This window comes from Pteronotus mesoamericanus, unplaced genomic scaffold, assembly GCF_021234165.1.
Source record: "Pteronotus mesoamericanus isolate MK-2021 breed Mesoamerican mustached bat unplaced genomic scaffold, CSHL_Meso_final contig_182, whole genome shotgun sequence".
NCBI classification, from domain to species: Eukaryota; Metazoa; Chordata; class Mammalia; order Chiroptera; family Mormoopidae; genus Pteronotus; species Pteronotus mesoamericanus.
In genome coordinates, this window is record NW_026555078.1 from 23,434,755 (window position 1) to 23,461,145 (window position 26,391).

General features: G+C 35.8%; 1 protein-coding gene across 6 annotated transcripts in view; it reads right to left on the reverse strand.

Annotated features, from left to right (window-relative positions):
- GPHN (gephyrin) overlaps positions 1-26,391 on the reverse strand; it is a 439,737-nt gene that overhangs the window by 65,279 nt on the left and 348,067 nt on the right. For all 6 annotated transcript variants that reach the window (XM_054567416.1, XM_054567420.1, XM_054567421.1 and 3 more), the window contains 2 exons: positions 10,696-10,788; positions 1,160-1,215 (listed from right to left, as the gene is read on the reverse strand). In XM_054567416.1, coding sequence (XP_054423391.1) covers positions 1,160-1,215; positions 10,696-10,788 — 149 coding nt within the window. The remainder of the gene's footprint in view (positions 1-1,159; positions 1,216-10,695; positions 10,789-26,391) is intronic.

Below are 26,391 nucleotides of genomic sequence, written 5' to 3' on the forward strand. Positions count from 1 at the left end.
GGTTATTAAATAAAAAATTTGTCTCCTCTCCAAGACTAGTCTAAATGGTAGGTGAAAGATTACTACTAGCTCACTTATATTAAATCCAATGTAAAAGATATTATTGGATACATAAAGACATTTATATATTCATTTAGAGTAGATGTATAAACTGCAATTGAATTGAATCAATTGAAAAACTCTGGTAATATGTGAAGTACTTCTTTTAGATTGTTAAGACTATTAACTAGTTCTTTTTTATTTTTATTGATATACCTTACATGCTTTATATAATGTAAAAACAGTTTAAATCTTGATTTTTCTTTAATGGATACATTAAACTGGATTTTTTTGAGCTTTGTCCAATGTCAGCACTGTATAATTAAATTATATTTTCTTTGAGAGTGTCCACTGCTAATCAATAGGACTAAACTATAAGCTTTTTAAGATCAAGTATTTTGGTATAGCAAAAGCCCATTTTGTAGATCCCTGTCTCAATGAATGCAATGGCACCCCAGTGCTCAAGTGTATGTACTTTCAATAAGTGAGCAATTTGGCTCATCCGTATGACATGTGAGTTATAGATGAAGGACATCACAGGTAATTTGAAAAAAAACCCACCCATTTTTTTGGTATAATTTTGATCTTTTTTCCCATAAAACTTTTATAAGAACTTAAAGAAGCTGGCAAATTTTAGTTTCACAACTTCTCTTGTGCTCCTCATTCTCCAGAACAGTTGGTGAACAAATAAAGTTTAAGAAGTCCATAGAGACCTTAACAATATGCTACCTATCCATATGTATCCTAAGCTGTGACTACCACAAACTATTTGCAGTTCCCTAAGCATGCCATGAAATTTTTAAAAAACTTCTGGAATGTAGTTCTACTCAGAACATTGATGTTTACACAGGAAAAAAGAATCATCCAATCACAGGGATGGAAAATGTTTGTGGGCATGTCTGTGAGACAACACAAACAACACAATGTCATAAAATTAATAGATAAAGATTTTTTCAGTTAAGGAAGAATTGGTTCTTCTAATGGGAAATGTCCTTTAATCTCTTTGACAACCTAATGATTCTCTAAGATTTTCCTTAAAATGATGGAAGAAACTTAGAATTAGATCCTGAAAGTCCATGAAACTGAAATCTTTAGGACCTGTCAGGCCTATGAATCTCACCTGTTCACCAGCTTGGGATTCCCCAATGATGAAACGATCTCCTGGGCCATCAGCAGCTGTGAGATGAATAGAACCAAGAACAAACATCAGAATGGACCTATAGCAAGGAATAAAAACCTAGTGTTGGAATTCTAAAATTTGACTCAAATGATCATATAAGGATTCAGGAAAGTGGAATACATTTCTGATCTCCTAGACTAGATAATAGCTTTGTTACTCCTGGTTTGATCTTTGATAGCCAAAACTCGCAAGTATCCATAGAAGTGTTCCTAATGTGTGCCCTTTCTTGGTGTCACTTGAGAGAGTTAGTCTTCCCTTTACTTGACAATTTCCACATATACTTTTAAAATAGGAATTTTTTTTTTGCCTATTCTCCTAAATACCACCTTATCCACATTCATGGATATCAGTATATATATGAATATTTCTCCATTTTCTATACAATTTTTAAACTATTTCATAATATTTTCTTATTTATAACCCAGTTTGATCTTCATCATAACCCAGTAAAGTAGGAAAAACATACATTCTTTTCTTCATTTGATCTTTGAAGGAAATGAATTATAGAATGAAGGAACTCAGGTAGAAAAGCCTAAGTACGTTGAACAAGTTCTGGTTAGTGTACAGCTAAGACTAAAATCCAGTCCCTTAATTCCCAGTACTGTGTGTGTGTGTGTGTGTGTGTGTGTGTGTGTGTGTGTGTGTGTGAATACATATTAATGAGCCAAAATGTTATTTCTGAATCAGAATGCACAGGCAGTGCTGCATCACATTTTCCGTTGACTATTTTTAAATTGGAAGAAACTCTATCACAACTGAGATTAAAAAAAAACTTATCTATTTTTTTATATACAATATAGTAATGACTAGATAAAAATATTCCTAGAGATAAATGCATTAAAAAGGGGTTTCTTCACATGTGTTATGGATTTCAGACCAATACTACTGAAAAGGCAATGCCTATCTAATGAGTTTTATGATAAGGACAATTAGTTCTATGTTATCTGCATACAACAAGGGTTTGGGACACATACACAGAAAAGATAACACCTTCTATATAATGATTTTAATTATATTTGCAATCATGCTGATAAATAATATAAAGTATTTTCCCTATTTTAAAAGGGACATATGAAATTCATTATTTCTCTATGTGACTACAACACTGTACTTTTACTAAAGGCTTATACACAGTATTGTTCACAACGAGCCACTCTTTTTGCACAGATGGCTTTGGTTAACCTATTGTGGAGAGAGACAAGAATTAACACTGGGTATATTCTATGTACAAGATGTTGGATCTTGTGCTTTATAGACATTATCTCAGTCAAACTCTTGGCTTTCCTGTGTGTGTGTGTTTTAAAAAATATTGTATTTTCAGTGTTCACTTGTTAAAAAGAGAACAGCTTTCCTGCAAAGCTATTCTTATGCTGTTTTCATGGCTTCTTCTTTGTTAAAAACTTTTTTTAAGTAAAAAATTTTAAGTAAACATAAAGTCACTGCTTCAACAATTATCAACATTTTACCAATCTTGTTTCACCTACTCCCCCATTTATTTTTGCATATTTTAAAGCAAATTGTGATTTTCTTACTGTAGACAATAAGAAGTCAATTATCTTTCAGAGGTCTGCACTAAATGCATCTCAGATGTGAATAAATTTATTTTTAATTATTTTTCTACTAAAGACATTATCAGCTTGCCACCTCCCAGTAGCAACCTAGACATTATCTTTTTACTTCTTTGCAATGGGAAATTAGCTGGTTTTGCAGTTAAACAAAGCTGAATCTGAATCATGGTTCTGCCCCTTATGAGCCTCAGAGTTTTAGTAAATTGCTAAACTTTTCTCTAGCCTTCAGTTTTCTCGTTGATAAAAATGGGGATAATCATTCTTTAAAAATACTAACACTTTTTAAAACTTTTCATTCCTTTCACTCATTCACTGAATTTCTACTGAGTGTCTTCTATGCCCCCAGTGTCACATAGGTGCTGAGATAGAGTTAAGAGTAAAACCAGACATTGCTACCATTCTAATGCAGTGTCAGTCTGTTGCAATGCTTTTTAAACTCTGGATCACAAATGATTTTGAGCTCTAAAATCAACTTGTAAACAATTTTTTAAAATGAGAGAGAATAGAAAATATATTTCATCACACATAATAAGGATAAATACTAGTTTCATGAAACTTATTTTTATTTACATGTGTGCATATGTATTGTATATATGTATGTGTATATCATTGGCATGCAATATATACGTTATTTATTGTGTTTTCCTATGAATATGGTAAAAATAAAACTCTTAAAGCCACTTAAGTAATAGGGTAGGCAGTTATTAATCAATCATATTAATGAATATATAAACACAAATTAGAAAACCACTCTAAAGGAAGATAGTTTTATGGCAGCACACAATGAAAGTACCTGCACTTTCACTGGAGGGTCAAGGAAAGCCACCCTGATAAAAGGATTTTTGATTTGAATATGAAAGATAAATAAGGCTAAGTAGGCAAAAGGTAGGGGCGTGTGTGTGTGAGTGTGTGTGTGAGAGAGAGAGAGTGAGAAAGAGAGAGAGTAAGAGAGAGAGAGATGAAGTAGAGAATGCTCTATCTAAAGATCTTCACCTAAAGAGAGGTATGTATAAAGGCCTCTGGTTCATGTCCTCCTTATATCTTACATTTTAGCCACTCTCAGCTTCTAGTACTGTAGCTCCCCTAGATGACTCATATTTCAGCTCCATAACATATGCTCCTTCCATTGTTTGGAATGTCCTTTCTTTATCCCTGTCTTTGATGAAAAATTCTTAGCTTTTAAGACTCAGTTCAAATGTTATTTTTTATGATGTCAGATAATATCCCCTTCCTCAAGAGTCACCTCTTTTTGTTTCTTCAGTTTATTCCTCAAATAACTCTAGTTATGGTTTCTTAGTGTATTTGCAATTATTTGCTTATTTGTCTCAGGAGGGGTCCCTAGCACCTGCTGTATCATAGGAATTCTATCCATGTTCAATATGTGAAGTATTCAAAATGTCCAATAAATAAATGAGTGTGGCTTCTAAGAATCTTTTTAGAAAGATAAATGCATGAATAAACAAATAAATAATATTCTTCAACACAAAATATTTTGAATGCCTTTCATTTTCTGCTAGGCATACTGTTTTATAAATATGTGTCAACATTCACTATCTTTAGAATGTTTAGAAAGACTGCTCTGATTAATTCTATATAACTTAGATTACGTTGTTAGTTACTCAGTCAAGCATAATGCCTAGCTCATCATTAATACTCAATAAATACTGTTAAAAAAATGAAGACATGGTAGGAAGTTTGTAAATTGATTGTATGTGTTGGTATTGTTTTGTAAATCTTTTTTAAATGCTTTCATAAATGTGTTTATTTTCTCTTATGAGTTCTGTAGAAATAGGGATCATTTCCTTTATTTCTTTTTTGAAACCCTCGTCTCTTCAATATTCCTCATGTCTCCTGTAGCCTCACACATGCAAATGCACATACACTCAAAATGTTTACATCGATGTTCTGCACAAATATTCTAAATAAATATCACTGAGTAATAAGTGGCTGGAGATCATCTGGGGCAAGCCTGGTATAGAGTTCAGGGAGGCCAGCATCTGAAAGAGCCCTTTAATGATTCTAAGCAATAGGATCCTTTGTGATTGGGGAAGGTGCACTGACTAGGGATAGAATATGTGCTCACTTAAACTATGTTCTCCACCTTGCCCTGGGAAACAGACCTCTATACTGCTGGCCAAGGAAGACTCCGTCAGCTAACATTATAAAAGGCACTTGGAACCAAGAGAAAAGTCAGCTTAAAAAAAAATATTTTCCTTACAATAGTTTTTCTCAGCCCTTAATGGGCATATAAATCACCTGGAGATCTTGTTAAACTACAGATTCTGATTCAGTGGGTTTGGAATAGGGCCTGTGGTTCTACACTTCTAAAAAACTGATGCTGATACTGCTGGTTTGTGGACTATTTTTGAGAAGCAGAAAAGACTGAACTGAATACAGACAAATTCAGACTAAGAGAAAATTTAAGGAATATAAAAATCAGTGAACAACTGAAGTCCTGATTTTACATTAATACCAAGGTTCACTATTTCTTATAAAGACAGAAAAATAATAATGACCACTCTGATATTTATTTAAAAATATCTATTAAAGAGACAAGTAAACGAGAAGTTGCCATTTTCAGGATGAATTTTACAAACTTGGGTGTGAGGGGGCTGAGGTGGAAGGATGGTGGCATTATGAACCTAAATCTTCAAATAAAATTAAGCCACAGTATGTCATTAGAAAGGATGAAGAGATTCCAAGGGTTTCTGTAAAGGCTAACAGTCACCCCCCGCCCCCAATTCTGACATTTCTGTTAATAAGTTTTATGTTTTTTAATAGTAGAATTTATTTTGAAGGAAGTGATAAAGCAATATAAACCAAATCCTAACACAAATGCATAAGTAATTTATAAAGCTTAGTACTAGATCCTGAAGCTGCTCCCATGCCCATTCTTTTGTTAATGTCCAGAAAACATTTTTTAAGTCTTGTTTACCTGTTTATTTAAAGATTTCTGATTATATCATTTGATATAAAATTAATTTCATTAGGTAGCTATTCATTGGGGCAACGAATAGAAAATTATCTTCCCCATTTGCCATAAATTTATTACTCATTTTCACCTTCCAGCCATATGTGAGCTGTCTTTAAGCCTCTTGAAACACTTTGGAGCTATTCATTTGTTTTCAATAATAAAGAGTCTCATCATTTCCATGTTAGGGCTAAATAAAGTGAGACTATAGAGAAAACACAACTTCCAGAGATCCTAAGAAATATCTTCAACAGAGAAATAAGGCAGAGGGATTAAGAATTTGTTTACTTTGATAATGGAGCCAAACTGTCTAAGATCAGGATGATAGGCAATAGGGTAATAGTATTTATGTGTATACTAGGAAGAGTTGGGGTGGGGGAAAGCAAAGGTGACAAGACTAGCACACCAGTATTAACACTTGCCGCAATTATACTGAGGGATTAAATCAGGTGAGTTGTTTGGAATTATAAATCTGTTTCCTTTTCTTATTGAAAGCAGAGAGCTAGGCGAAAAATGTTCAGTTACTCTTAGTATTGGAAAAAAAGATACTATTTCCTTAAATAGAGTGGTAACTAAAATTAATTGTTCCAGATTGTGTCTCTGTTCACATGAGAAATAGTCCCATATCATAAGGCCCTCTTCTTCATGTGAAGTGTCTTATAGCAGAAGTCAATAGGTTTTCAAATGAGTTGGAGAAGCAGCTGTGGCTAAAGAGGTTTTGAATGGCCAAATGAAAACCCTGGAACATGACTTTCATGAAAGACTAAGAAGTAGCTCTAAATCAAAAAGGTTATATTGATAAACAAGTAGATGGAAAAAAAGGTCATAATGAATTAACTTAGTGGAAAGGAGTGCAACAAAATGTTAATAGAGGCTAGGCAGTGAGATAATGGGTAACTTAAAATGTTCTTTTTCATTTTGTGTGTTTTCCATAAGCATGTATGTCAATCAGAAAAAATAAACTTTAAAATTTACTTTACTCACATGGCAAGGATTTCTCCTAATACATTCTTCCAGAATTGTTTGTAACATGTAGTTATCAAAATAATTACTGGCTTGTTATAATTTTCCCTTCTTCCAAATGATCCAAAAACACGTTCTGAAGGATAAGCCTTTCAAATTGAATATTTTCAAGAAAGCTGAATCTGGAATTCTGAGATATTTTTGCCTTCATTAATGTGTAAGGAGAAATTGTGTAAGAAAATGGTCTAGTTTCATTTTTTTCCATGTATTTGTCTACTTTTCCCAGCACCATTTATTGAATAGACTAGTATGTTCTTGCCTCCTTTGTCAAATATTAATTGTTCATATCGGCATGGGTTTATTTCTGGGCTATTTTTGTTCCCTAGATCTATATGTCTGTTTTTATGCCAGAATCATGTTGTTTTGATTACTACGGCCTTGTAGTATAGTTTGATATCAGGTAGAACAGTATCTCTACTTTTGTTCTTTTTTTCTCAATATTTCTGAGGTTGTTTGACATTTTTTGTGGTTCCATATCAATTTTTGGAATATATGTTCTAGTTCTGTGAGGTATGTCATTGATGGAATTTTTTTTTTTTTTTTTTTTTTGCAACAGGATAGATAGACCTAGAGGGTATTATGCTTAATGACATGTCAGTGAGAAAGGAATCTAAAGAACAAAATAAACAAACAAAATTGAAATTGACTCATTCACACAAAGAGTGGCCTGGTGGTTGCCAGAGGGGAGGAGGAGTTGGGAGACTGGGAGAAAGAGGTGAAGTACAAATTGATAGTTAACAAAATAGTCATGGGGATGTAAAGTAAAGCATATGGAATATAAATATAGTCAATAACGTTGCAGTAACTGTGTATGGGTTCCAGTTGGGCACTAAAAACATCGGGGAAACACTATGTAAAGTGTGTGATTTTCCAACCACTTAGCTGTAAACCTGACACCAATACATAATAATATTGAAGTAAAATGTAATTAAAAAATTAAAAAAAAAGAGAAATTGTGAGACGATGGGAACCTATCCACATCTCTACAGGAGGGTGTGAATGCATCAAGGTGACTGGCTTAATCAGTGTGAAGGGAGAAATAACTTCAAAAATATGAATAAAAATATTGTATTGATTCTAATTGATAATATGCTTTCATTTTCTTTTATCTTTCAATCTCACTCCCTCCTGAATGCACTTTCAGGCTTCTTAAGTCACAACTGTTCCTAATATTTAAATACTCATCACTTGGTTCCTGCCCTCTTTACATTCTATTCTATCTTAAATTTTTAAAAGTTGCTCCGATTTCTTATTTCCTTAGTCATTTTTTTACTGTCTTGATTTTTCAACTCACATACCTTAAAGCAAGTGATCCTCCAACTGGTTTGGAGTTTTATGCCACATATTTCTGAAGGATACTGGCTAATGCTTAGTGATCCAGAGCAAGTTAGCAACCTCTTTACACCTAGAGGGTTAGCAATGCTCACAGGTGCCACTGGTTATTACTGGAAGGCCTAAGGCAAAGGCAAAGGAGAAGAAAAAAAGGGAGAATAAAGGGAGTGGGGAGAAAGGAATGACAGTAAAGGAAGACAGGGGTGGAGAGAAGAAGGTACACAAGTAGAGTGGTAGAGAACCACAACAACAGCCTCAAGGATATTCTTTAAACACTGACTGGGGGTGGTATTATAACACAGAAAAGAGTAAGACCATGCCTTTTTGTTCACTGATGACTTTTGCTCCTTTATTTATGATGTTGATAGATACACGAGCGCACACACACAGACACACCAACCATTCCCAGTTTGAGACTTAACTATGTCCAAAATTGTTACCTGTTATGTTGTATGTCTCTGCTATATGTTCTATATATTAGAGAAATATCAATACTTCACAGGAAAGAAATAATATGAATCAGATACATGATATATAATCAGTTCAAACTTTTATATTGTGAGATGTCATTTTAGGTGTTCTTCTCTGTGTAAAACGACTAAAATACTACCACTTCAAAACAAAAGAATAAATAAATTACTGAATGATACCTTTACACAAAAGTTTCCTTGATAGTTTCTAAAGTAGAAAGGCTCTTTTATGGCTCATGTAGGCTAACTGATGTTTTTGGCAACAAGAAAAGCCAAGAGCAATAGTTTCTTGTTATTGAGCTGCTGCCAGCCACCTCATGAACAAATCACAGAACAACATTCTATTTGAAGATAATTTTGCCTCAATTAATTTATTTTCTCACTTTCTCCTACTTTATGTTACAAAGGATATAAAAGATAAACTTTTTTTGGTCTCTTTGGTATTTCATCTGTTGTAGCTGTTTGTTCTATTCAGGACTAAGAATTCTTTTTTTGAGTGTGTGATTTCATTGTATTACTTTATAGTTACCAATTATATAATCAAACCAGACTTTATATTTCAGATTGGGAATAAGAAACAAAAAGATCCAATGAGGCCATCAGTAAATTAAAATAGTTTAATTTCTGGATAATATGCATTATATAATAAACACTGCAGAAGGAATGCATAGGGAAAAAATTTGTTAAGGGTCTGTTATTTATGTTTTCAGAAATACTTTAATTGAGTGAGATTAAGCTGAATGAGGTGCATCCAAGATAGTGTTCCTGAGAAAGCAAACACTAGTAGGAATTAATCTCCTCACCATTTTATTTACATAGAATATGAGATTAACAATTTAGATAAATGTTATACTTTTTTTCAGAGATGGTATAAGTAAATGTGTTTATCATAATAACAGTAGTGATGATCACAGTTGCTGTTATTAAACATTTTAAAAAACAATTACTGGGTGCTTTTTTTTTTTTTTTTTTTGGTGCCAGGAACTTTACTGAGGCTTTTTATAGTCTTGTTTAATCCTCGCAACTACCTGCTAGGGTAAATAAATACTGTTACAATTATCACCATTTTACAGATGAGAAACTGAGGCTCAAAAAGTTTAGGTAATTTGCTCAAAGTTACATCAATGGAACTGGTACTAGGACCCATATCACTCTTGCTCAAAGCCCATATCCTTAACCATTCACTATACTGCTTCTACCATAAAAAGATACTGGTAAGAGATGGTGATGGAACATGGAGATTAATGGATGTATTTACAAAAAAGAAAAAATTATTTCGATAGCTACATAGAGTAAAAAGAAAATAATGACAAAAAAGCAGGTCAGAGACTCCATAAATGATCATTAAAAAGGAACTGGCCTTCCTAACATCTTTGATAAACTGGGAAATGTTTTTAGACATTTCTTCAATGACATTAACCTTGAGCTAGTAATCAACAGTTATTTCTAAGCAATTCAGCTGCATTTTCATTTTGGGTCCTTAGATTGGACTTTAGGCAGGCAAATGCTATTTTGTATTTACTTTCAAGCTTTATGTAATTTGAGGCAACTCTGAAGGTGTGAACTGCTGGTACTGTCTGGGCCTTCAGATATTTGGAATATGACATTTTTCAAAGAATTAGAGGATTCCCTCATGGTTGCTTTTTATAAAGCCTTCATTAATGTTTGAATTTAAAGCAAGAGAAAAGACCACCCACTTTACCCTTATGTTGGGAATCTGCTCTTCTTTTTTTGTACCATATAGATGTTTTCAACTGGAAAACACGTAAAAAAACTCTAGACCAAGCAAGACTGTCTGTTATCTGTCTGGTATGTGTAGAGGTTGAAATAAATTATATTATACTGTTTTTTAAGTCAATCTCTACATATATTTGTAAATAAGAATTTTCAAGAAACTACAGTAATTTCACTGAAAAGTTTTAAACAAGATTGTGTCAGAAAATATATAGGTGTAGATTCATTTTGTTATCTGAGAATAAAATTACTTTTACAGCCAAGGGGGAAACAGATTTGACAGTTGTTGGGTGCCTAGGCTGAGCCAAATATCTGAAAAACAAAACAAAACAAAACAGTATGAGCTATGATGCTACTCAAGAAAGCCAAAATATTTACCTCGAACAGCATAGCCATCTTTTACTGATGCTGGGAAGGGGGGTAGGTTATCTTTTGCATATATATCTTGAGCAAGGACTCGGCCCATTCCATCTGAAAGAAAAGAAAAGAAGCAAAATATGGGTTTTGAGAGTAATGGTTAAACAGGCAGTCACAGACAAGCTAAGCATGTGTGTTTGTCTGACAAGGCTTGTGTATATGCTCAGTTAGACCTTCTAATTTCTATACCACAGAATAGGAGAAGGAAGAGATACATCCTAGTGTCTGAAGTGAAAGATTATATTCAGTCAATTAACAGTAATGCTTGCGGAGATTATCTGTATATGAGTAGCTACGAAGTCATCAAAGATGTGTTCAAGTTGATATGTCACTGATTCTTTGAGAACCCAAAGATGAATTTATAAAGCCGATTTTAAAATATTTTCATACCAGTTTACCCAGTAATTTCACTTCTAGAAATCTATCTTAATAAAATGACTAACTATATACATGTTTATCTCTGAGTTGCTTATATTAGTGAGAAATGGGAAGAAATCAAAAGATCATTAATACAGAAATTTAAATAGACAATGACCTATCCTTATGATAGAATTATACAGGCTAATGTAATATTTATGAAGAATATTCATTGACATAGAAAAATTCTTGATATAGTTAAAAACATGCAGAATTGCACATGTAGTTTTTTTTGTTTACAAGTGAAATTTTTATTAAAATAACAACACATTTCAAGACCAGTGCATTTCTGCAAGTTGGTTAGTAATAACATGTGGCAGTGGTGATCAACCTAAATAAGTAAAAATAAATACAGTATAGACTCTTAGCATAATAAAACAAAGATGAACTTTCTTAATTTTTTAAGTTAATGTTTTTATTAATTACAGGAAAAGCTTTAACATGTGCATTGACGATGTTCTCTTTAAATGTGGCTTTGGCTGAACTATCCTAAGCGCTGCTTATATTTGGACAAGACCAAGAAGCATGATGTATATATGTGTATGTAAAACAATGCATATGTATAGATGTTTTATGTACTCATATATACACACATATATATGTACATGAGTATGTATGTATGCAAACAGAGAGAGTGACAGTGAGCACATGCCTTGGGCAGCATTTCTTGGAACATTGGGCCTTTAGCCTACAAGGGTAAAACTTACTAGAGTGTATAAATTATTTGTCACCAAGGAAAATCTCTGGTAAACCTAGAAATACATCTCACAGGTTTACATGATTAAAATTAAGCTTCCATAGAGCTGGTATTTGTCCAGGAAGATATGATTGCACAACATTGGGAGAACGCACATAGGAGTTGGGAGGCAACTGCGTTATTATCCAATTCAGAAACCATGAAGCCTATGTCTCCAGAGCTTAATGACAAGGCCATGCCACTTTGTTTACATTACCAGATCACAAAGTACAGCTCGTGTTACATTAGGTCAGTTCAATTGCACACTCAGACTCCTCTCTCTTTCAGGCTCAAGGCCAGGGTCCTTGTGCAATGAAAGCTCTATGGGAAGCTTTAACTTATCTTTTGGAAATGCATATTTTGATTCTTTGCAAGGGCATTCAGAACCTTATAACTGTCAAAAAATACATATATGTAGTAATAGCTTTATATTTTTGTCAACATCAGTAAAGCTTCATTAACTATTATTTATTCAAGACATACTGTGTCAGGCAGGGAGTTGGGGGAGGGGGCAGGGGAAAGTGGTGGGGGGTAGACAGAGACAAATGTATTTGGAAAAATAAATAAATTAATAAAAAAAGCACTTCTTATATTTAATTTCACTTCTCTCATCTATGAGAACTAGAAAATAATTGTGTTTATTTTACAGAGTGGTAGCAATTAAATGATATAATAATTGTGAAGTGATAATTGTGTTTATTTTACAGGGTGGTAGCAATTAAATATGATAATGCTTTCTAAACCTCTGCACATGTAGTTTTAAGATACATGCATAGGTCAACAGAAAAAGATGGATAGGGAATACATGAAAAATAAAGCATTATTTCAGTGTGCTAGAATTCTGTATGATTTTTATTCCTTTTGCTATATACTTTTCTGAAAGTTTCCAAGTTTTCCACAATAACCACAGCATTTTTCTAAAGTATTCTTCCTTATGAAGAGATAAGTAAAGAAAAGAACTTCCTTATCATTTCATTTCAATTTTTGCCTTGGTTTTGGTTCTATAAACCTAAAAAAATAAGAGACTACAAGAAAACAGCAGTAACCTCCAGTGTGAAGTGACTATTCAAATCACTCAGGATGATAATTATTTTGGGCTAGATCTCAGGAATTTGAAGTAGTGTCAACAAGAATAAATGTTTCAAGAGTCATCACCAATTCCTTATATCCTCTAGCCAGAATCTTCATTATTGTTATTTTAAAGAAGTAAAAGAATAATAAATAGGAGGTGAAGAAGGAAGAAGAGGATGAGGGGAAAAAACCCAAATTTCTCTGCAAAGACTATAAATAATTAAGGACTTAATTTATATGAGATGTTTGTATAATTTAGAAAATTCCATTGTTTCCATAGCTAGATGGGTGAGTCTTTTTTTGTTTGTTTTCTGTTTTTGGCTTTGTCCTTCATAACCACCTAGGACCCCCGGTTTCAAGATCCAGGACCAAGATATAAGTACAGAGAGATTTTAAATTTTCTACTCTGATCCATAGCAATAGTGATATTGACTCTTCCCTTTAAGTGACATCTTAATTGGAAGTGACATCTGAATTGGAAGTGACATCTGAATTGGAAGTGAAAACCTCTTGGCAGATAGACAGCTTCGTATACTCCTAGGAGTTTGAGGCTGTTTTGGAGCTCTTCTGGAGCTATTGACCATACTTTGCAAGATTAGAGAAGTGGTGGGACCAGAGGGTCTGTTTTGCATTTACACATACAACATTGACTTCCAAATGAACCTAAAGCTATAAAGTGGTCCCTGGTAGTAAACCCCATGGCATTTGCCTAGGATTACAATAAACCTCCCGAGAGACTCCTTATTGGGGAATAATCTGGCCTGGGCTAGCAGATGGAAATGTGAGTTGTATGACAGCTCAGATCTGAAGAGAATGATTTTGCCAGACATCTAAATAGCTTAGTAATAGTGGTTAATTATCAAAGAGAGCACAAGGGCTGAGTTTTTCTATAATCTCATCCAGTTAATCTAGTAAATGTATACATAGCATTTTATAAATTATTAAATAATATTACATATATAATTTCATTTCGTTATCACAAAAATCTAGGAAAGCATTATTTTCATTTTACAGTTAAAGAGAAGTTTAAACAGGGTAAATCACTTACCCGAGGCCATATATTTCATAGATGCCTAAAGTAGGATTGAAGTTTAGATCGTAGAACTTCAATCTTTATTACAATGGCCAATAGCTACAATTCCTTCTACCTACTGCTTTTCCTCTATATCTCTGACATGAGAAACATTTACAAGGTGATTCTTTAAAAAACTAATATAGAATTACCATATGATCCAGCAATTCTACATCTAGATATATATCCAAAAGAATTGACAGCAGAGGCTAGAACAGATATTTGTGCCCCCATGGTCACAGTGATGCCAGGTTGCACCTAGGGAGGCCAAGGGAGGCCTCAACCTGATTCAGGTTCTTGTCGCAGTCCAAGAAAGAATCTGAGAGCATGACAGATTTAGCAAAGCATAGTACATTTATTAAGGTGACACTATGCATTTGAGAAGTGAGATAGAGCTGCCCCAATGGGTTCTGGGTGGAAGGTTCTTATTAAATGTGGGCAAGGGGTGGGAGATAGGGTGGTCTTTGGCTTCTGGTGTTACTGGGGTGACTGCTGACATGGCTCATCCTAGTCCCTTCTCTCCAGATAGCAATTCCTTCCTTCCTTCCTTCCTTCCTTCCTTCCTTCCTTCCTTCCTTCCTTCCTTCCTTCCTTCCTTCCTTCCTTTTTGTTCTCCCAATTAAGTGGGGAGGGAGAAGCAGGAGAATAGGTGGTCAGTGAAGATCATGACTGTGATGCTCCAGCAAAAACAGAAAAGGGGAAAGGTGGAGCTGGAGGCCAGTGTTTGATATTTTAACTTTCCTGTCTCAATAGCAGCATTATTCACAATAGTCAAAAAGTGGAAGCAATCCAAGTGTCCATTAATGGATGAATGGATAAATAAAATGTGGTCTATACAAACAGGAATACAGGTTTGTCCAGACGGTACCCAGACATGTAATGTGAAAAAGAGAGATGTCCAGTCAAGATGGAGGCATAGGTAAACCTGCTTCACCTTTTCGCACAACTACAGCAAAAATTACAATTAGATTACAAAACAAATATCACCTGGATTTGTCAGAAAATTGAACTGTGTAGAAGTCTGACAACCAAGGAATTAAAGAAGCCACACTCATCCTGATGAAAAGGAGGGGTGGAGATGTAGCGATGAGTGGATAGGCACACAGAGGCGCAGAGTAGTGGAGAGGCACAGAGTGGTGTGGAGAGGCACAGAAACATGGAGCAGGTGGTCCCACATCCACATGTGGTGGATAAAAATCCAGAGGGATACCTTTGGGAGTGAGGGGCCTCAGACCCACACCAAACCACCCAGCCCAGGGTACCAGTGCTAGGAAAATAAGTCCCCATAACTTCTGGCAGTGAAAACCAGTGAGTTAGGGCAGCAGAAGAAACTGCAGGATCCTTAGGAGACTCCTTTTAAAGGGTCTGCAATGGACTTAGGACTTAAGCAGACACACCCCCTCTGGTGTTAGGCATCCAGAGCAACAGCCGGAAGGGCACCAGTGGCATATGGGGAAAGGTTGAGTAACTGGCAGCAGGATGAGTGCTGGGAGACAGCTTTCTCCCAGACAAAACTCCAGAGGCCAGGCAGTGGCACTGTCCCCTCTCTGAGCCCTCTCCCACATAGAGCCACAAAGGAGTGACATGGGTTGCTCCACCCTTGTGGTTACCTAAGGCTCTGCCTCATACAACTTACAGGTGCACTTTTCTACAATAGGGCATGCCACTAAGATGGGGAGTAAAAAGGAGCTCTATCTAATAGAGAGAAACAAACACAGGGAGGCTGCCAAGTTAAGGAGACAAAGATATATGGCCCAAATGAAAGAACAGAACAAAATTCCAGAAAAAACTAAATGAAATGGAGATAACCAAACAATCAGATGTAGAGTTCAAAATATTGATTATCAGAATGCTCAAAGAACTCATTGAGTACAGCAACAGCATGCACACACACACACACACACACACACACACACACACTCAGGCAGAAATGAAGGTTACATTAAGTGAAATCAAGAAAAATCAATATGGAAACCAGCCATGGGGGGAGGGATGAAGCTGAAAATCGAATCAACAATTTGGATCATAAGGAAGAAAAAAGCATTCAATCAGAACAGCAAGAGGAAAAAAGAATTTAAAAAAATGAGGTTAGATTAAGGAGCCTCTTGGACATCTCCAAACGTACCAATATATATATTTTTTAATTGTTCAAATATATTTGTCTCCATTTTCCTGCCACCACTTCCCCCTGCCCCACCCACCACCACCTCCCATCCTCAATCCTTCCCCACTTTGGCTTTGTCCATGGGTCCTGTATACATGTTTCTTGACTGACCATTCCCTTTCTTTCTCCATTATACCTCATCCTCCTCCCCTCTCATTACTGTTGATTTGTTTTTTCTTTCAATGTTGCTTGTTATATTTTTCTTGCTCGTTTGTTTTGTTGATTAGGTTCCACTTATAGGTGAGATCATATGTTATTTGTCTTTCACCCCCTGTCTTATTTTGCTTAGCATAATGCTCTCCAGTCCCATCCTTGCTGTTGCGAAGGGCAGGAGTTCCTTCATTCTTCCTGCTGCATAGTATTCCATTGTGTAAATGTGCCATAGTTTTTTGATCCACTCATTTATTGATGGGCACTTAGGTTGCTTCCAGCACTTGGCTATAGTATATTGTGCTGCTATGAACATTGGGGTGCCTAGGTTCTTCTGAATTGGTGTTTTGGGATTCTTAGTGTATAATCCCAGCAGTGGAATTGCTGGGTCAGAACCAGTTCCATTGTTAGCTTTTTGAGGAAATTCCAAACAGTTTTCCACAGTGACTGCACCAGTTTGCATTCCCATCAACAGTGCACTAGGGTTCCTTTTTCTCCACAGCCCCATCAGCATTTCTTGTTTGTTCATTTATGATGACCATCCTGACTATTGTGGTTTTAATTTGCATTTCTCTGATGGCTAGTGATGTGCAGCATCTTTTCATATGTCTCTGGGCCCTGTGTATGTCCTGCTTGGAGAAGTGTCTGTTCAGGTCCTTTGCCCATTTTTTTAATTGGATTGTTTGTCTTCCTGGAGTGGAGTCATGTGAGTTCTTTTTATATTTTGGAGATCAAACCCTTGTCCTGAGGTATCATTGGAAAATATATTTTCCCATATGGTTCGTTCCCTTTTCATTTTGCTGATGTATTCTTTAGCCGTGCAGAAGTTCCATTTGTTTATTCTTTCCCTTATGTCCCTTGCTTTAAGGGCTATATGGGTGAAAATATTGCTGCATGCAATATCTGAGTTTCCTGCTTATGTTCTCCTCTAGGACTTCTATGCTGTTCCAACTTATAATTAAGTCTTTTATCCATCTTGAGTTTATTTTTGTGTATGGTATATGTTGTTGGTTGAATTTCAATTTTTTGCACGCAGCTGTCCAGCTCGCCCAACACCATTTGTTGAAGAGGCTATTTTTACTCCTTTTTAAGCTTCTGCCTCCTTTGTCGAATATAAATTGACCATAGAGACATGGGTTTAATTCTGGGCTCTCCTATTCTGTTCCATTGATCTATGTGTCTGTTCTTATGCCAGTACCAGACTGTTTTGATTAGAGTTGCCTTGTAGTAGTGTTTGATGTCAGGTATTGTGATCCCTCCTATTTTGTTCCTCTTTCTCAAAAGTGCTACAGCTATTCAAGGTCATTTATGGTTCCATATAAATTTTTAAAATGTTTTATGCGTGAAGCATGTCATTGGTATTTTAATAGGGATTGCGTTGAATCTATAAATTCCTTTGGGTAATATGGATATTTTGATGACATTAATTCTTCCAATCTATGAACATGATATATGCTTCCATTTATTTGTGTCTTCCTTAATTTCTTTCTTCAGTGTTATGTAGTTTTCTGAGTACAGGTCTTTTACCTCCTTGGTTAAGTTTATTCCTAGGTACTTTATTTTTATTGTTGCCATAGCAAATGGGATTTCCCCCTAATTTCTGATTCCAAATTTTCATTGTTAGTGTACAAAAATGAACTTTGATTTCTGAATATTGACTCTGTAGTCCACTGTTTTGCAAAATTCACTTATTAGGTCGAGTAGTTTTTTAGTGGAGTCTATAGGGTGTTCTATGTACACCAACATGTCATCTTCAAACAATGACAGTTTTACTTTCTCCTTTCTAATTGGATGTCTTTTATTTCTTTTTCTTGTCTGATTGCTGTGGCTAGGTCTTCCAATACTATGTTGAATGAAAGTGGTGAAAGTGGACAATCTTGTCTTCTTCCCAGCCTTAGTAAGAAAGCTTTTAGTTTTTGCCCGTTGAGTATGATGTGGGCTGTAGGTTTTTCGTATATGACCTTTATTATGTTGAGGTATGCCCCCTTTGCTCCCACTTTGCTGAGCGTTTTTATCATAAATGGATCTTTTCGCATCTATTGATCATGTGATTTCTGTCTTTCCTTTTGTTTATGTGATGTATTACATTTACTGATTTGCAAATATTGAACCATCCTTGTATCCCTGGGATGCATCTCACTTGATCGTGGTGGATGACCTTTTTAATGGATTGCTGGATGTGGTTTGTCAATATTTTGTTGAGGATTTTAGCATCTATGTTCATCAGTGATATTGGTTTGTAGTTTTCATTCTTGGTTGTGTCTTTATCTGGTTTTGGGATTAGGATGATGCTGGTCTCATAAAAAGAGTTTGGGAGTCTTCCTTCTTCTTGAACTTTCTGGAATAGTCTGAGAAGGACAGGGGTTAGCTCTTCCTTAAATGTTTTGTAAAATTTTCCTGTGAAACCATCCAGTCCAGGGCTTTTGTGTGCCGGGAGTTTTTTGATTACTGCTTCAATTTCACCAGCTGCTACCGGTCTGTTCAGGCTTTCTCCTTCTTCATTCAGTGCTGGAAGGTTATATTTCCCCAGAAATTAGTCCATTTCACTCAGGTTTTCAAATGTCTTGGTATATCCTTGTTCATGGTAATTTCTCTCAATCCTTTGTATTTCTTCGTAAAGGATTGTATTTCAATCCTTTGTGGTATCAGCTGTAATTTCTCCTCTTTCATTTCTGATATTATTTATTTGGGTCCTCTCCCTTTTTTCTTAATAAGTTTGCTTAAAGGCTTGTCAACTTTGTTTATCTATTCAAAGAATCAGCTCCTGGATTTATTGATCCTTTGTTCTTTTAGTCTCTATGTCATTCAATTCTCCTCTGATTTGGTATTTCCTTCCTTCTACATGCTCTGGGCTTTGTTGTTGGTCCTCCACCTCTTGAAAATGTAGGGTTAGGTTGTTTATTTTGAATGTTTCTATAATTTTTAGGTATGCCTGTATTGCTATGAACTGCCCTTTCAGGACTGCCTTTGCTGTGTCACATAGGGTTTGAACTGTTGTGTGTTCATTTTCATTTGTTTCCAGAAATGTTTTGATTTCTTCTTTGATCTCGTTATTGACCATTCATTGTTTAACAGCATGCCAGTCAGCCTCCACAAGTTTGAATGTTTTTGAGTTTTTTCCTTGAGATTGGATTCTAGTTTCAAACCCTTGTGGTCTGAAAAAATGCTTGTTATGATTTCAATTTTCTTGAATTTGTTGAGGCTTGTTTTGTGTCCTATCATGCGGTCTATCTTTGAAAATGTTCCATGTGCATTTGAAAAGATGTGTATTTTGCTTCTTTGGGATCAAAGGTTCTATAAATATCAGTTAAGTCCATTTGACGTAATGGATCATTCGGTTCCATGATATCCTTATTGATATATTGTTTGGAAGATCTATCCATTGTTGACAGTGGGGTGTTAAAATCTCCTACTATCAGTGTGTGGCTGCCTATATCTTTCTTGAAGTCCTCCAAGAATTTCCTTATATATTTGGGTGCTCCTATGTTGGGTGCATATAGGTTTACAATGTTTATGTCTTCTTGATGGATTCTGCCTTTGAGTGTTATGAAGTGTCCTTCTGAATCTCTTTTTATGGCCTTTTTCTGAAATGTATTTTGTCTCTTATAAGTATTGCTACCTGGCTTTTTTTTCCCTGTCCATATGCTTGGAATATTTTTTTCCATCCCTTTACTTTCAGTCTCTGTAGGTACTTTGTTCTAAGGTGGGTCTCTTACAGGCAGCATATGTGTGGGTCATGTTTTCTAATCCATTCAGCTACCCTTTGTCTTTTGATTGGAGCATTTAATCCATTTACATTTAAAGTTATTATTGACAGGTACTTATTAATTTTTTCCCTTTGTACCTGTGTCCTCTCTTTCTCACTTTTTTCCCTCATCTTTTTAAAGCAGACCCTTTAGCATATCTTGGAGTGCTGGTTTGGTGAAGGAATATTCTTTTAGCCTTCTTTTTTCTGGGAAACTTATTTCACCTTCCATTTTAATTGAAACCTCTTTGGGTAGAGTAGTCTTGGTTGCAAGCCTTTGCTTTTCATTTCTTGGGATATTTCTTGCCATTCCCTTCTGGCCTGTACTGTTTCTGTTGAGAAGTCAGCTGCTAGCTGTACCGGGTCTTCCTTGTATGTTTACTACCTGTTTTTCCCTTGCTGCCTTTAAGATTCTCTCTTTGTCTTTGATATTTGCCATTTTAATAATGATGTGTTTTGGAGTGGTCCTCACTAGATTCCTCTTAAGTGGCACCCTCTGTGCTTCCTAGACTTGCGTGACTTTTTCTCTCTTCAAATCGGGTAAGTTTTCCATCATTACTTTTTCAAACAGGTTTTCTATCCCTTGCTTCTCTTCTCCTTCTGGTATCCCTATTATCCAAATATTATTACATTTCAGGTTTTCCTGCATTTCCCTAAACACCTCTACATTCTTTTTAAGTCTTTTTTCCTTTTATTCCTCTTTTTTGGGAGTTTTTTCTCCCTTATCCTCCATCTCTCTGATTCAGTCCTCTGCTTCATCTAGCCTGCTTTTGATTCCTTATACTGTTTTCTTCAATTCAGAAATTGTATTCTTCATTTCCTCGTGCCTCTTGTTGATAGTTTCTATGTGCTTTTTAATGCTGATATAGTTTGTAGTAAGTTCCCCATAGTGTCCCTGCAGTTTTTGGTAACTCTCTCTGAGCTCACTGAGCTCATTGAGATTCCTTAAAACTGTTGTTTTGAACTCAATGTCTGATAGTTTACTTGCCTCTATTTCATTTAGTTCTCTTTTTTGGGGATTCCTCCTTTTCCTTCAATGGGGGGATGTTTCTTTGTCTTCCCATTATTTGTGAGACTCTTCTTTTTTTACTTCTGCTTCTTAAATTGATCTGTCTTGACTTCCTGACTTGGTTGTATGAACTCTGGTAGGAGATGTGTGAGATTCAGTGGTGCATTCTCTTGATCTCCTGAACTTTCTGCTCTTTGGATGCCTTTTATGTTGGCTCTTACTGTTTTCTCTTTCTGGATCTGCCTCTGGTGATATCAGATGTTGACCCGTCTGACCTGAGGCAGTCTGTTTGAGACTTCCAGGAATCTACTGTCTGTGGCTGTCTCGTTCTATTGTTAATCTAGTCCCCCTGCACTCAGCAGCCAGGTTTAGGCACCACAGGGTGGAGGAAGAGTCCCTCCTGGGAACAAGGCTATTGTTTGCTCTCATGCTGTTGCTGCTTAGGGGAGTGGTCTGCCTGGGCAAGATGGCTGATGCTGTATGGGGGATGACTCAGCACCGGGATCCTGCTGGCTACTCTCTCAGTTCTCCATCCAAAAGCCCCCATCTCCAGTCTCTCTTCAAGTGTCTCTAGTCCACTCTCCTTAGCCAGGGATCTACTATCTGTGGCTCCTACTCTATACATAGCATACAGGCTTAAGCACAACAGGGCCATGGAAGAATCCCTCCTAGGGGTGGGGCTATTGTTTCCTCTCATGCTGCTGCCACTCAGGGGAATGATCTGCCTGAGTAATATAGCTGCTGCCGCATGTGGGATGAGTCAGCACCAGGATCCCACTGGCTATTCCCTCAGTTCTCTCCCCAAAGCCTCTGTCCCCAGTCTCACCTCAGGTATCTCCAGCCCACTCTGCTCCTTCCCCTGCTGGAGCTCAGGGCAAACATACCAATATTTGAATCATAAGGATGCCAGAAGGAGAAAAGGAAGAGCAAGAAATTGAAATTTTATTTGAAAAAATAATGAAAGAAAAAATTCTCTAATTTGGTGAAGAAAATAGACATACAAGTCCAGGAAGCATAGAGAGTCCCAAACAAGTTGGACCCAAAGAGAACCAGATCAAGACACATCTTAATTAAAGTGCCAAAAGTTAAAGATAAAGAGGGAATTATAAGAGCATCAAGAGAAAAGCAGGGAGTTACCTACAAAGGAGTTTCTGTAGGACTATCAGCTGATTTATCAAAAGAAACTTTGCAGGCAAGAAGGGACTTGCAAGAAGTATTCAAAAAGATGAAAAGCAAGAACCTACAACCTAGATTACTCTTTCCAGCAAAGCTATCATTTAGAATTGAAAGGTAGATAAAGTGTTTACCAGACAAGGTAAAGTTAAAGGAAGTCTTCATCACCAAGACATTATTATATGAAATATTAAAGGGACTTATTGAAGAAAAAGAACATCAAAACTATGAACATTAAAATGGCAATAAATTCACAACTATTAACAACTGAATCTAAAAAACAAACTAAGCAAACAAGCATAACAGGATCAGAATCATAAATATTGAGATATTTTGGAGGGTTGTCAGCTGGGAGAGGTAAGGGGGAAAATGGGGGAAAAGGCACGGGATTAAGAAGTACAAATTGGTAGGTACAAAATAGACAGGGGGATGTTAAGTACAGTATAGGAAATGGAGAAGCCAAAGAACCTATATGCATGATCCATAGACATCAACTAGGGTGGATTACTGGAGGGAATGGGGGGAATGGGTGGAGGAGGGCAAAGGGGGAAAAATTGGGACAACTATAGTAGCATAATCAAGAACATATATTTAAAAAAAAGAATAGAGACATTTATTGAAGAATACACAAGATATAAGAAATACTGTCCATAGGACAGTGATGCCTCAGTTCCCTTCAAAGTAGACACCTTGGGACCTCTCAGGTTCTCCCAATAGCCATTAGCTGCCCCGTTGTATTTTCCTGTACCTCATCAACAATCTGCAATCTCCTCCCTTTCAAAGGAGATTTTAGTTTTGGGAAAAGCCAGAAGTTGTAGGGTGCCAAGTCTGGGCTGCACGGGGGCTGAGTCACCTGGGTGATTTGATGTTTCACCGAAAAACTCTGCATGAGACATGATACTTGAGTGGACAAGTCATGATGAAGCTAATCACCAGTTGCCCATAGCTGGGGCCTTCTGAATCATTGAAATGGTTTCCATGGAGGAATGTTCAAGCTTAATGCAAAATTCGATGCAGATTCATTGCTCTACTCCCTTAGTCATTTTGAATGCAATGGTCACACAGTACACATCCTCACTCAATGGCATCTAAACACGCCCACCAACTAGTACAGTGAAATTATTGTTCACACATGAGAATTCCAGTCCATTCTTCTTGGCTGCCAGGTTATATCCGTGTTGTACAAACAGTTCTCATTATATTAACAATGGCTGGACTTTTTTGGATAGACCTCATATTATTCAGTCTTCAAAAGGAAGGTAATTCTGACATATGGTATAACATGAATGAAACTTGGTGACATAATGTTAAGTGAAATAAGCTACTCACAAAAGGACACAAACTGTATGATTCACTTACATGAGATAATTAGAATATTAAAAATCAATTAGTTAGAAAGTGCATTGATGGTTGCCAGTGGCTGAGGAAAGGGGATAATAGGAAGATATCATTTAATAAGTATAGAGTTTCAGTTGAGGAGATGAAAAAGTTTTGGAGATTGATGGGGGTGGTAGAACAATGTGAATATACTTAATGCCCCTGAACTGTACAATTAAAAATGATTAAGATAATAAATTTTATGTTTTTTACTACAATAAAAAAGAAATGAGGTATTGATACATAGTACAACATGAATAAACCTTGATTTGGCTTTATTAACCTAAAAAAAATTAGTGACTCTACAAAAAAGGCTAAGTAGAAAAAGTCAGTCACAAAAGATCACATATGATCCCATTATATGAAATGTCCAGAATAAATTTATAGAGACAGAAAATTGACCATTGGTTACTCAGAGATAAATAGGGATATGAGGGAATAGGAGGGGGATGATACCTAAAGGGGATGGGGGTTCTTTTTGAGGTAATAAAAATGTTCTAAAATTGACTATGCTGTTGGTTGTACATATCTGTGAATATACTAAAACATTGGAGGTATACTTTGAGTGGGTGACTTGTATAGTATATGAATTATATCTCCATGAAGCTGTTATTTTTTAAAGGGCAAGAATGAGTTTTAAATAAAAGAATATTCCTCTCATTTTAACATATAACTATATTTAGACAAATCAAGAAAAATCATACTTATAGCACACATATACCATCAGGTTTTCATAGACCTTGTTTAAATATCATGGAAAGGAAAATAAAACATTTCATCTGGAAATAAAAACAACTGCTTCATATTTAGGCTATTAATAATTTACTTATTTATTTTTCTATTTGTGTTTTTTAAAAAAAATTTATTTTAATTTATTTTTTCAAATACATTTGTCTATGCCTATCCCCCACCACTTTCCCTTAATATGTGTATATAATTGGCCAGTTTTCTATTTTCGACTTGTGCTAAATATAAGGTAGCTATAAGATAAATCACATCTCTACTGGATTATTTTTGCTTTTGGAGTTGCATTCAAGTTAACTTACTAGCAGAGTTTAAATCTCTTCAAAGAGAAAAACATGTATTTATTTATCTCAAGTTTTGGTCTAAAAGCCTAAGGCAAGGGACAGGATTTATAGAGAAATATACAATTGGTTAAAAAATGGTAAAGACTCCCAGTTGCAGCAGATACTAGAGTACTGAAAGAATAAATGTCAGATACACAAGCACCTACTGTATATCCATATCTCTCAGTAGGGTTAAGAACTAAACAATGGATAGCTCTTCCAAGCTGTCAGTATTAGAGTTCATTCAACACCTGACCAGATGATCCATTTGGGAACTCAAAAAAGTATGTAGCAGTGGTGAAAGTTACTTCATCACATGGGACAATGTCTCTTGTATACATACAGATACATAGATGTTAAAGCATCCCTTTTGCTTGCCCATAGGTGGAGCCCAAGTATTAGTGATGAAAAAACTTGGGGCCTGTGATTTGAGGGAGCCTCAGCCTTCTTCATATTTGAATGGGTCCCAGGCAGCAATAACTTCTCAACTAGATATTATCATTGTTTTAGGTTACGCATTTAGTAGAGAAACAACAGTGAGCAACTGAATCTGTGGGAGCCAAAAGTTTTACTAAAATACATAATTTCATGAAAACATGAGCAAAATTCCTTTTTCTTAGGTGCTCCACTCCACTGAGAATTATATTTATAATAAGCAAAAGATGGTTTCACCAATATATAATTAATATAACTAATATGCTTTTCTTAGGAATAGTTGGTGGCAGGAATTTGTGCTCGTAACAGTTAGAAATGAGCCTTTCAGTTGTAGAAAGTTAGGCTGTGTGTCAAGAAGCTGTGGTCTCACTTCAGAGTCTGAGGCGATAATGTCCATTGTGTTCTACTCTTCCCCTCACCCTGTATTCTCTAAGTTCTGTATGATAAAGAATATGTTCAATTTGATGAAGATGATACACAAATATGTATATCTCTAGATTCTGTGGAGGTCAGAAATTTTAAAGGCTATGTATCACTGGGGACCCTGGGCCATACATACAATTAAGTGCTCTGAAGAGGCTGATAAATAGGAAGGATTGGAAAAGACTGGCTGATGATTTACACTGTTTTGTGTGGTATGTTCACCTGTACTTAAGAAGACAGTGGCAGTTTGCCTGTTCAAAAGGTGGTAGCCTTTTTATGTTGTCAGCAGGAAACTCAAATTCAAGTCCGCATCCCACAGATAACAGTCATTTATGCATTCCCTACTCTTTAGAGTGCTAGACTTCTTACACTGAGATGACTGGCCTAAAAATATCTTCAGAAAGAGTATTTACAAATTCAAATGGCTGACAATGGACACACATACAATGAAAATCAAGACAGAGAGCTATTTATAAAGTTGAGTATGATTTGTGAGCATTAAATCCAAATGTATTCTCTAAATGGTAAAAGTAAATATTTAATTTGGTTGGTTGGGCATTTATTCTGGCCTACACAATAGTCTCTTCTTGCTGTCTAAATGAAGATATTAGGAGAACTGAGTGACTTTTGGATGTAAGAAGGAAAAGCATGTTAATTTCTCAAAGTCATTTATCAAAATGCTTTGACAGTTGTAAAGTTCTCTGTGTAGTTATTTTTCAGAAGGCTTTGGAGGAAGTCAAGGGAAAAGTCTGAGTTCAGTGGTCCAGGAAATTGATTCCTTGTTGTCCTCACTTTGGCTAAGATACTATCAGTTATAT